This window comes from Nelumbo nucifera, chromosome 2, assembly GCF_055504915.1.
Source record: "Nelumbo nucifera cultivar China Antique chromosome 2, China Antique-T2T, whole genome shotgun sequence".
Lineage (NCBI taxonomy): Eukaryota > Viridiplantae > Streptophyta > Magnoliopsida > Proteales > Nelumbonaceae > Nelumbo > Nelumbo nucifera.
Window position 1 is genome coordinate 106,732,020 of NC_142650.1, and position 11,340 is coordinate 106,743,359.

At 40.4% G+C, this 11,340-nt stretch overlaps 1 protein-coding gene across 1 annotated transcript; it reads right to left on the reverse strand.

Annotated features, from left to right (window-relative positions):
- Positions 1-1,277: 1,277 nt before the first annotated feature.
- LOC104603471 (polygalacturonase inhibitor-like) lies at positions 1,278-2,743 on the reverse strand. Its single transcript, XM_010267515.3, has one exon. The coding sequence runs from the start codon at positions 2,385-2,387 to the stop codon at positions 1,440-1,442; it is 948 nt and encodes a 315-aa protein (XP_010265817.1). The 5' UTR covers positions 2,388-2,743; the 3' UTR covers positions 1,278-1,439.
- Positions 2,744-11,340: the final 8,597 nt, after the last annotated feature.

Sequence of the window (11,340 nt, forward strand, 5' to 3'; positions counted from 1 at the left end):
TAGGCTCAGGGCTGAGCTTTTTTTGACAAGTCCCAAGCCTGGCCGGAAAAATAGTCGAGTCGGGCTTGGCTGGCCCCTTGGGCTACTCGACCCATGAACAGGTCATCATCCTTCTCGACCCAACTCCTCTTTGTATTTTTGACTTTTTGAAGGTGTTGTCAGCTTGATAAAATAAGAGGGAGAAGAGGATGTTGAAATGGTAGGGATAATTTCACTTCAAATGCTTCAAACAAAAGACTATGCACTTTATCTCGATCATTGTTCTCAACTTCGGGCAGAGATAATTTCACTTTCAGTAGAGGACGCTAGCAAATTGTTGATGAATCTATTAAAGTGGCTTCTAAAGAGGCTATTAATACAATTAGAACTATTTTTCAAGTGCATGTAGGTGATTCAAACTATGATGAGTACAAGTGTTATTGTTTGAGATGCGAGAAATTGCAATTGGTTCAGCGGTTGATAGCCAAGAACTTTGAATTGAAGCTGTAGATAGCGAGGTTAAGGGATGCTTTTGAGCCTACTATTGGTAGAATTTTTTTTTTTTTTTTTGTAAACTATCAGGGTGCTTGGTATGGCTTTCATTTATTTGATAAACGGTGTCATGTCATCATTAAATTAGTATTTATTCCATCATACTATTTCGTACACATATTTGTTGATAAATTTTTGTCTTGACTTACATGCAAGCCAACCGTTTGGGGAAGATTCTTTTTAACTCTTCCCCCAATGCAAAAACTTTTATTTATTGTTCCACTGATGTGGCGCCTAGTGATGTTTAGTTGTCAGTAAATCCTAGAAAAACATTTATCAACCATTTTCTCTCCATTTTATAAACAAAACAAATACAAACATTTATTTAATAAACAAAAGCCATACCAAACATATCTAAATTTGAGTAATTCAATTTTATTGTTGTATTTTATTCATTAACATTTACATTTTTTTTCTTCCCATAATAACTCCATTTGCATCTCTCTTCATTATATTGAATTGGATATTACTATTTTATTTATCCATTTTTCCCCTAATCCCTTTTTCTTTTCACACGAGCCCCTCGCTACTATAGCTACCAAGTTACTTAGTTGTCATCCTTGAAAGTTGTGTCCCCACTTTATAAGTAATTTTTCATTTATTTTATTTTTTTTACTGCAGTTTTAAGATGTCAACTGTCAACGAACCGGTTTTGAATTGGACCCCGTCCCAACCAAAATCAATTTGGACGAATTCAAATACTTTTAAACAATTATAGGAAGCCTCAGGAATACTCGATGGGAAAATTGGGAATGGAATATTGCAAACTGATATATAAAGTCGAACTTTCCCTGACTAACCAATGCACAGATCACATCAAAATGATTAACTGGCCACTTTTGGGATCTCAATTTCAGCGTCATGACTTCTGGACCGGAAAATTCGAACTCCCAGTCAAGCTGGCCGGGCTACTTACAGCTGTTGGGGAGAGGCGGGCCACACAAACACCGGTTATGGAGAAACGGGTATTCACCTTGATCCTGCATCTTTCCACCGAACGGAATCTTTCCGCAGAGCCGGTTATTGCTGAAGTCCATCACCAGTATCGAATCCAACTCCGTTATCTGCTTCGGAATGCTTCCTCGGATCCTGTTATGTGACAAATCCAAGAACGTCAAGTTCAATGGAAACCCCACTTTTGACAGATCAAAATCGAGCCGGTTCCTCGACAAATTGATCCACGTTGTTGCTGCGTCGGCTCTAAGAAACATGGATGCATCCCCAACGAACTTGTTATTGAGCAGAATAATCGAGTCGAGATTCAACTTGCCTAGCGACTTGGGAATCTTGCCCGAGAGTTTGTTTCCTTGCAGTTGAAGACTTACCAATTTGTTGAGGTTTGCAAGGGAAGCCGGGATCGGACCGTAGAGTTGGTTGACGGAGAGAATGAGATACTGTAGGCTTTTGACTTGGCCGAGGAATTGAGGGATGCGGGTCGATAGAGTGGTCTCGCTGATAGTGAGACGTCTGAGGTGTTGAAGCTTGGTAATGGAGTAGGGGATTGAACCGGTGAGGTTCATATTGTTTAAGACGAGGGTATCGAGGTAGGGGAGGTCGCCGATGGCTGCTGGTATTTCGCCGGAGATGCTAGCTCGATTGATGGAGACCTGGGTAACGCGATTGGTGTTGGGGTCGCACTCAATGTAGGTCCAGTTACAGCAGTCGGTGTTGGGAATCCAGGAAGCGAGGTCGCTGGGATTGTTCAGGGATTTCTTGAATGCTAGGAGAGCATATTTGTCATGTGGGTTGCAGCGAACGGTGGCTGAGAGAGTGAGAGATGGGAGAGAAGATGAAATGAGGAAGAGGAGGAGAAAGTGGAAAAGAGAATTTGACGAGGCACTATTGCGAAGTTCCATATTCAATTCTCCTCTGTGGATGGAATGAGACTATTCCAGTTTGGATCTGAGATACATGGAAGGGATCAGTCATTAATTTATGGAGGTAGTGACGGGAATTCATTGGTTTTGACTTGCTCTCTGCCACTCTGTATGCTTGGATTCATGTCGTGTTTAAGTATGAAAAAGAGGCAGCCTCTGTATCTTTCAACAATTTCGGCCTTTTCTCATCCATCCACAGATAGAAATTGAATGTCTATAGTCGAGATGGGAGACCACCAGATGCTTGATTTTTATTTTAATAAATAAAATAAAAATCTGCTTGTCTGTGTGCTTCCCTTCAAAACTGGATTGCAACTTGCCATTGCAACTTGCTATCTTTCAGGGATCTTTTCTACTACTGCCATTGCAACTTGCTATTAGTTTCTACATTATATAAGTAGGTCATGGTCCACTGCCCCATGTAATAATTAAATAGCATATTCTCCTTAATAGTGGTGTGCAATAGATTGAATTCTTTCTTACACAAACAGGATTAAATTATGGATACATATGTGTATTGAAATGGTTGATATTCTTTCTTTAGAGGGTTTTACATGAAGTGTGAGATCGTTTATAATTTTATAAAGGATGTATTATATCGATATTTTAATATAGGCCTTTGTATTAAGGGTGTTTGGTAAGGTTGAAACTTTGATCGAGCAATTTCAACTGAACCATGTTCAACAATGAAGCTACCAAAAGATGTTATTGGAAAGTTATTTTTTAGCTGAATGACAATATCTTTGGGCTTTTTGAATAATTTTCCACTAAAGAGATTACTTAGGCTGCCTATCCTCTGAGTACCCACCGCACAGAATCAAAATCTGCCACTTGTAAAATTTATATCTATACTTATATGCTATATACTATACATGCAACATACATACATACATACATACATACATACATACATACATACATACATACATACACACATATACATGCATATATATATATATGTGAATGCACTGTGAAATTTTGTTTGGACTAAAATTATCCTCTACTTCTTTGTTTGAGAAAGGGTATGAAAGTCATTTTATTACATCTTTAATGTCATTTTTTATGGCTACTAAAATGCCCATAATTATGTATTTAGTCCATCTCTAATGGTAAGGTTGAAAATGTAACTTCAATTATTACTTTCCATATCATTTAATCCCTTCTCATTAAGTCTTATACTTGAATTATTAACTCCCATTTTATCTTATTAAATTTTTTTGATGTTTTTTCTCTTATTAAGTATGTGTTTGGTTTCGTTTACGTTTATTGAGTAAACACTGCCACACAGGCACCCCGTTAGCAAATGCCTCATTAAAAGCAAACAACAATTTCTGTGCGTCTCTCCCGTTTCAAGAAGCTTCATTTTGGAGCTTCCTAAAATGGTTAGGCGTTTATTGGCACTTTGCTGATGTGGTGCCTAATGGCATCTGTGTCATAAACACCCTCATTAATTGCTTTTCTCGGTTTTGCAACCACACAAGTATAAAATGTTTACTCAATAAACGTAAACAGAACCAAACACCCTCTAAATTAGATTTGTGTCAATATTTTTAACAATATAAACCCATATATTTTAAAATTGACTCAAAAACAAAACCAATTTTAATCTAAGTGGTGACTAAACAATTCAACCATTCGAACCAAATTGATCAACCTACGAAGTCACAGTTAGGTAATAAAGTTTTTAAAATAGAAATAAATATAGAAACTTACAAAAAATGTAAAAAAATTAGACACATTTATGATATTTTTATTACTCAAATTAAAAAAATAAGTGCAATAAACAACAATTATTTTTATTAGTAATGAAAATGAAATACATAATTTAGAACTGACCAAAAATGAAATTATTTTACAATTTGGAAAAGACCAATAGTTCAAATTTTGGGTCAAACATGTTAACCTTTAATGTCATGAATAAATAATAAATTTAATAATATATAAAAATATAAAAATGAAAAAATACACAAATTTTGCAAAAAAAAAACATTTAGTCACATGTATAATATCATATATTTATTATATTAAACAAAAAAATAAGTGTGACATATTAGAATTATTTTTACACACAAAAATACAAAATAGTTATAGAAAAATTGAACACATCTATAATTATATATTTACACTACATTAAAAATATGAATAAGATTTGTGGAACTTTCTTCTGACTAAAATACTTATTTTTGAATTTAGTCTATACTTAACTATAACGTTTAAAGTGTAAATTAAACTACTACTTTTCATCCCATTCAATTCCCTCTATTTAAATCTTACATTTTTTGATAAATGAACAAAAAATAAAAAGATATACCAAAAGACTAAATATAACAAAAAGAAGAATCTAGCCAAACAAGTAGGCCTATCAATGATACTTGAAACTTCACAACTCGGTCCAATTATCACATGTTTGGATGAGGTGCTTTGTAATCAGATGTAGATTTTTAATCCATATCCGATTAATAATAATAAAAAATAAAATATACATAAAGTTCATAGAAAATTTTGGATAAAAAATTTTTATCATTATCATCATCTAGAATGACCACGTGCAAAGCACGTGCTCACTTACTAGTATTATTAAAAGTGCAAAAGAGAGTGAAATTTTTATTCAACTAAAATTCCCACACTACAAGAAAACTGACCTACAACGGCGGATCTATTCGTCGCTACAACATCTGATATACACCGCTATAGGAGTGTAACGGGATATTAGTGGCGGTTACACTTCCGTTGCTACAAGTCGCGTCGGTAAAGTAAATTGTGGCGCATAGAACATCCATCGCTAAATCCCTATAATTTAGTGGTGCAAATGCAACAATTAACGGCGAAAATATGTGTCTCTAAAAATATAACATTCATTGTCAGATTAATCAATAGCGGCAAATAATCCACCACTATATATCAAAATCATGACATATGTATATGATATAATGGTGTTTATAACCAGCACCAAAAGTAATATTTCATCAGTATAAAACATATAACGGCGGATATAACCGCCGCTATAACCAAATCTGTGGCATATATATTACATATAGCAACAATTGTATTCATCGCTATAAATTAATTAGTGGCATATCTATAGTGGTTATATTTGCCGCTATAAATTAATTTGTGGCGTATATTGTATATATAGCGGCAGATATAACCACTGTTATAAACCATTTTGTTTCGTATATTTTATGTATAATGGTGGTTATATCTGCTACTATAAAAATTAATATATTTATAACGACAGATATAGGTGATGTATAGTGGCGATTATAACCGCCACTGTATTAATTTGTACAAATTAATTTAAATAATAATAACTTTGTAAGTTGTCAAACCTGTACTACCTGTTGATGCAAAATATCATATTTTTGTATTTGTAACTTTAAACTACAAGTAATTCAATAATAAAATATAATATATCCATATATATATATATATATCCAAATTTTAAAGTTTCTATCCATCCATCATAATAAATGTATAATAACTGATTGTTTTGTTACATATCAAACCAAAAAAATGTAAAAGCTATGACTTCTTCAAATCATGCTCCCATCTGCCTATTGTTGTGTCTTGCTTACATATTCAACCTGAGAAAAAAAAAATTAAAAAATTAAAAATTAAGGCCATGTATATTAAATTGCATATAAGACATGCCTTATTTATACCTCTATGGGATTCATGGGTCTATTGTTTTGAAGTGGGGTGCTCAAAATTGATGGAGCAAAAGCTGTATAATAATATCAAGTTTAAAACAACAATGTTAAATTTCAAAAACATAGTCATAAACTAGTTTGTATATGTTTCATTTACTTACCTCAAGGGTTGCAGCTAAGTGACTTGTCGTTGAGGAATAATGTTCTCGAGGAGAACGTGCAACTGCATTTTGGTTGGTAGGATTAATAGATGTATTCATTGAAACCAAAGTTTCCACTGTTTGCTCTAAGGGTGCAACCTTTTCTTTATATTCATCGAGTTCCTTATTTCATTCCCATTCTCTTTTTGAGCAACATCATCCACCTATCGACTTTGAGACTGTTTAGGTATTATATCAACCTAGCACATTAAAACAAAATTAAACAATTTTCAGAATGTAAAATAGGAAGAATAATAGAATTTTTTGAAAACAATTTCAAGTCTAGAAAAATTAATCAGAATAGCCAGCCAATTGTATGATTGGGTCATGGGCAACTCAGTTCAGTGCTCTTGGAGTCCAATTTTTTCCTAGATCACAATAGTTGATCTAGTACTGGAAATGGGTATCATAGGTAAAAGAAAACAAAAAGATTATAAGGATACTAAGGCCAAGCTGTGCTTGATGGACTCTAGGTTATTGCAAGGACTTAGAGTTCAAGAATTTGCTTGTAGAAGTGGATTCACAAACAAAGGTTGGTTGAAAGGAGAGCAGCAAAGGCTGGTGTACAAAAGATAAACGGATATAAACTTAAGTACTTAACCTGCATATATTAATTGTACGTTTTTCTTTTAAAAAAACACAAACCAGCTAATCATCAAAAAATAAGAACAATGCTGAATTTTTATAAAAGTATTAGCCAACAAACAAAAAATTTAAGATAGCATAAGCTTCTCTATATTTTAAACCAATTTATACTAAGTCAATACATTAAGGGCCATTTGATTTAACAACAGCTGAAGTGGTTAAACTGAATTACTTATTGTTTTGTCTTTTAGTGAATAAGTTTAAGCTAACCATCAATATTAATCAAATAAGCTTCTAATCAATTACCACGAAAAGAAGAAAAAAATTAATATGAAGATATATTAAGCAAGATCAAATAACAAATACAAAAACCCAGAATTAAATTTATATCTCCATATAACGAAATGCAAGATAAAGATACATTAAGCAAGATTAAATCTCATGTTTGAAAATATCATTCAAAAGAAAGCCAAAGAACTATGCAAATTACTCAGCTTACAAACTCAGCATGAACTGGATTTACTTTACAACAATTGACAAATTACTCAGATCTAAGAGCAATATAAACATAGAGAATACGGAGGGTCAAGTAAGAATTGCAGAAATCAGATTCAGTTCTGAAGCAATCTACGGAAACCAACGTAAACACTATACTAAGCACCTTAGAATACGGAGGGTCAAGAAACCTTGCTTAAATGATTCAAATGGTCACTCTTCCGTTGCCCTGTTCGGTTTCAATGATTACTGATGGAGAGTGATTTAGCCCGACCTCGTAGCACAGGGATACGTGTGCGTGACCTGGCTCAACTAATAACTCAGCCTGGCAGCACAACCATGATTCGACGGGAGAGACACGCCAAGTCCAATATTGGCCACTCGGCAGGTTAAGCGATTTGCTGGGGACTAACACCTGGCCAACCTTGACTCCCACCAAGTGTGGGAGATCCCGAGCTCCTCCCAGGGCCCGAGCTCCCCTTGAGACCCGAGCTCCTCCTAAAGGAGCTCCGAGCTCTCCCTTCCTAAGAAGGGAGTACCCCGGTTTTTGGCTGTGTCCCGAGGGAGAAGCACCTCAGGGCAGCACCACCTCCAATGCAGGCACCTCGGCACCTCGGTGCCGAGACAAACCTGCCCCAGGTGGTCCGGCGTACAATAGCTCGGCAGGCTGCAAGGAAACCTGCCTGACATCCGTATCTTTCGGATCTGATGGCAGGGCTCTGATCCCTTGCCAGGCAGCGTTCTGTTTGTCGTCTCTGAAAAGCATGACGTGTCTGTCGAGTCCATACCTGGCAATAGCAGTCTGTAGCCGCAACCTGCACCTGCCACACCTGCCCTGGCAGTAACGACTAGGGCAGTGGCGGTTATGCCAGGTGTGACTGAGCTCCGACATAAAAGAACCCCAATCCTCACGAAGCAAGGGTATTGAAGGTTAAGCACTTTCAACACTCTTACTCTCTGTTCTTTCTTTGAGATCTCTCCAGTTCTAACTTAGCCATCGGAGTGTTCCCACCGGGAGAACTCCCCGGGAACCCTTCACAGCCAGTTAGGAGTGCCCTGATTGTGCAGCATCATTTGGCGCCGTCTGTGGGAAGCGCTTCAAAAAGCCTCCCTCTAACTTTCGTGAAACTTCCCTCTCTTTAACTCATCAACACCGACACCCATGGCTTCTTCCAGCAACTCCGGACGCCGGAACAACACCCTAGAGGAGCAACTCCAACTGCCCACCATCTACATCGGGCAGTTCACCGTCCCCCTCTCTGCGGACGGAGTTCCTAGCCTGAACATGCCTACAACGGTGGCACCCGTGACTGTTCCGCTGCCCCCTGTAGTCGGGACGACCTTCGCCAAACCTACCATCCCCCCCTCCGGTGGCCGGCCAAGGTCAACTTGAAGACTTGATGCAGTGCATGCGGGCCATGTAGGCCCAGATGCAGCAATTTCAACAATTTCAGTTCCACCAGCAGCAAGTGTTGCACCAAATATCCCAGTATCAGTACCAACAATAATTCCCGTCGGCATCCGGCTGCACAGCCAACCAAGCTCATTGCTGTAGTGAACTCCCTTCCCGCCATGAAGAGATTTCGGCATCATCTCATGGAAGGAAGGGAAGACTCCCTACCTCTGCCACACGTAGTTCGAGCCTCTGCTTGCGGAGAACAGGTTTGAAGTAATAGCCGACGACCTGGAACAAGGTCCTTCTATCCACAGCTACCGACAACCATCCCTGCCTCCCCCTAGGCCCATCGAGCTCAGCAATACTGAGGTCAATAGCACCAACGCTGAGCCGACCAAGAAGCAGCGGAGACACCGCCGGGCTCGCCGAGCTGCCACCACCCACAACCTGCCCAAGCTCAAGGGAAAAATAGAAATAAGTTCGGGAGAGGTAAGAGCTACGCCACTTCTCTCAGTCCCCTCTCCTCTGTCTCCGGAGCTCCTCGCAGTCCCCATACCCAGGGACTTCAAGCTCCCACCGTTGGACAAGTACGACGGGTCCTTCGACCCAACGACCACGTCGACGCCTTCCAGTTCTAGATGCATCTGGCCAGGGCGAGTGAATCTTGCATGTGCGTGGCCTTCTCCCCTACATTCAAAGGAGTAGCCCGCACCTGGTACCGAAACCTCTCGTGCAGGTCTTCACCTCCCACTTCGTCACTAGTTCGTGCAGGTCTTCACCTCCCACTTCGTCACCAGTAAGAGATGCCTAAGGATGCAAGAAAGCTTCCTCAGCATAGTCCAGAGGGAGGGGGAGTCCATCCAAAACTACATCAAGCGGTTTAATGACGCTTGCCTGCAGATACCCGACCTGGACCCTGCAGTTTGGCTCACCGCGGCCAAATGGGGCATCACCCACAAAGAATTTAAATGGCACATGGTCGTCAACCAACCCTAGACTGTAACCGAGTTCCTCGAGCTCGCAGATCGGTTTATAGGGACAGAGGAGGAGATTAACTAGAAGGGCGAGCACGCCCTCGAGAAAAGAAAAAGGGAACCGGAACCCCCAGCTCCAAGTGACTACAAGAAGAAGAAGGACCAAGCTCGGGGGGCAAAGCCAGTCCAGCCTTTCCAAGCTCCGGCAGCAGAAAGGGTGTTTACGCCCCTCAACACAAAATGGGCCGAGATCTTCATGGCGATCAAGGATGCCCCGTATGTAAAGTGGCTACCTTGGCTCAAGGCTGATCCTAATGTTAGGAACAAAAGCTTGTATTGTAGTTTCCATAGAGATCACGGTTATACTACTAAAAGTTGTAAGAATCTCCGCGATGAGATAGAAGAACTCATCCGTCGCGGATATTTGAGGAATTTTGTACAGCATAGCAATAATAATAATAAGGCAGGTCACCACGGGGAGCAGAATAAAGAAGCCCCCGAGTCCTGTAGACAGGCAGAGCAGTCGCAGAGGTAGCCTCCAGACGAGAGGCCAGTCTGGGGATCCATCCACGTAATCGTCGGAGGATCGATTGTCGTGGTCTGCACTTTGGCAGTAGCTCGGTCATCAGCCCGCAAAGCTGCCAGAGAAGAACTAAACCCCCCAAAGCGGCCAAAGGTGGAGGAACCGATCTTCTTCACTGAAGATGATGCGCGAGGGGTCCACTACCCCCACGATGACGTGCTCGTCATCAAGATTAGGGTCAATGACTTCGAACTCAAGCACGTCCTAGTAGACTCGGGTAGTTCGGCGGATATCCTCTTCAAGGCAGCCTTCGATCAGGTTCAGCTCGTAGAAAGCGACCTGAAGCCCGCAAGCACTCCACTGGTGGGATTCAGCGGTGAGGAGGTCAGGCCTTTGGGGAAAGTCACCATGCCGGTGGAGGTTGGTACCTGGCCCAGTGTGGTAAGGCTCAATCACGAGTTCCTGGTGGTCGCGACCCCCTCTCCATACAACGCGATAGTAGGTCGGTCCATCACCCACGTCCTACGAGCGGTAGTCTCCACCTACCACCTAGCGATGAAGTTCCCTACAGACTTTGGAGTCGGAGTGGCACGAGGCGATCAACTCGAGTCCCGCAAACGTTACGTAGCCGCTCTCAAAGGAAAGGCCAAGGTAGCTGACGACCTCGAACTAGGACGACCTGCAGAGCAGTTCGCAGAGCGAGCTACACCCACTGAGGAGACCATCCACATCCCGACTTCGACAGATGATCCAGCTTGGGTACTTCAGATCGACGCTTCTATTGAGGAGCCCCTGCGGTCTCAACTGGTAAGCTTATTTCTCGAAAATTTAGACATTTTTGCATGGTCAGCGGCAGAAATGCCCGGCATAGACCCCAACATTATCACTCACAGACTTAATACTGATCTTGTAGTTAGGCCAGTTAGATAGAAGAAACGCAACCTAGCCCCGGAGCGATGGAGGGCAGTCGACGAGGAGGTCGGGAAACTCCTTACAACCGATTTTATCAGGGAAGTCCATTACCCGAGCTGGGTGGCCAACCCCGTTCTGGTGAAAAAGGCTAACAGTAAGTGGCGCATGTGCGTCGACTACACCGACTTGAACCGAGC

What these genes read in the sequence shown, in the direction of transcription:
- LOC104603471 (XM_010267515.3), bottom strand. Translation starts at nt 2,387, where the DNA reads ATGGAACTTCGCAATAGTGCCTCGTCAAATTCTCTTTTCCACTTTCTC.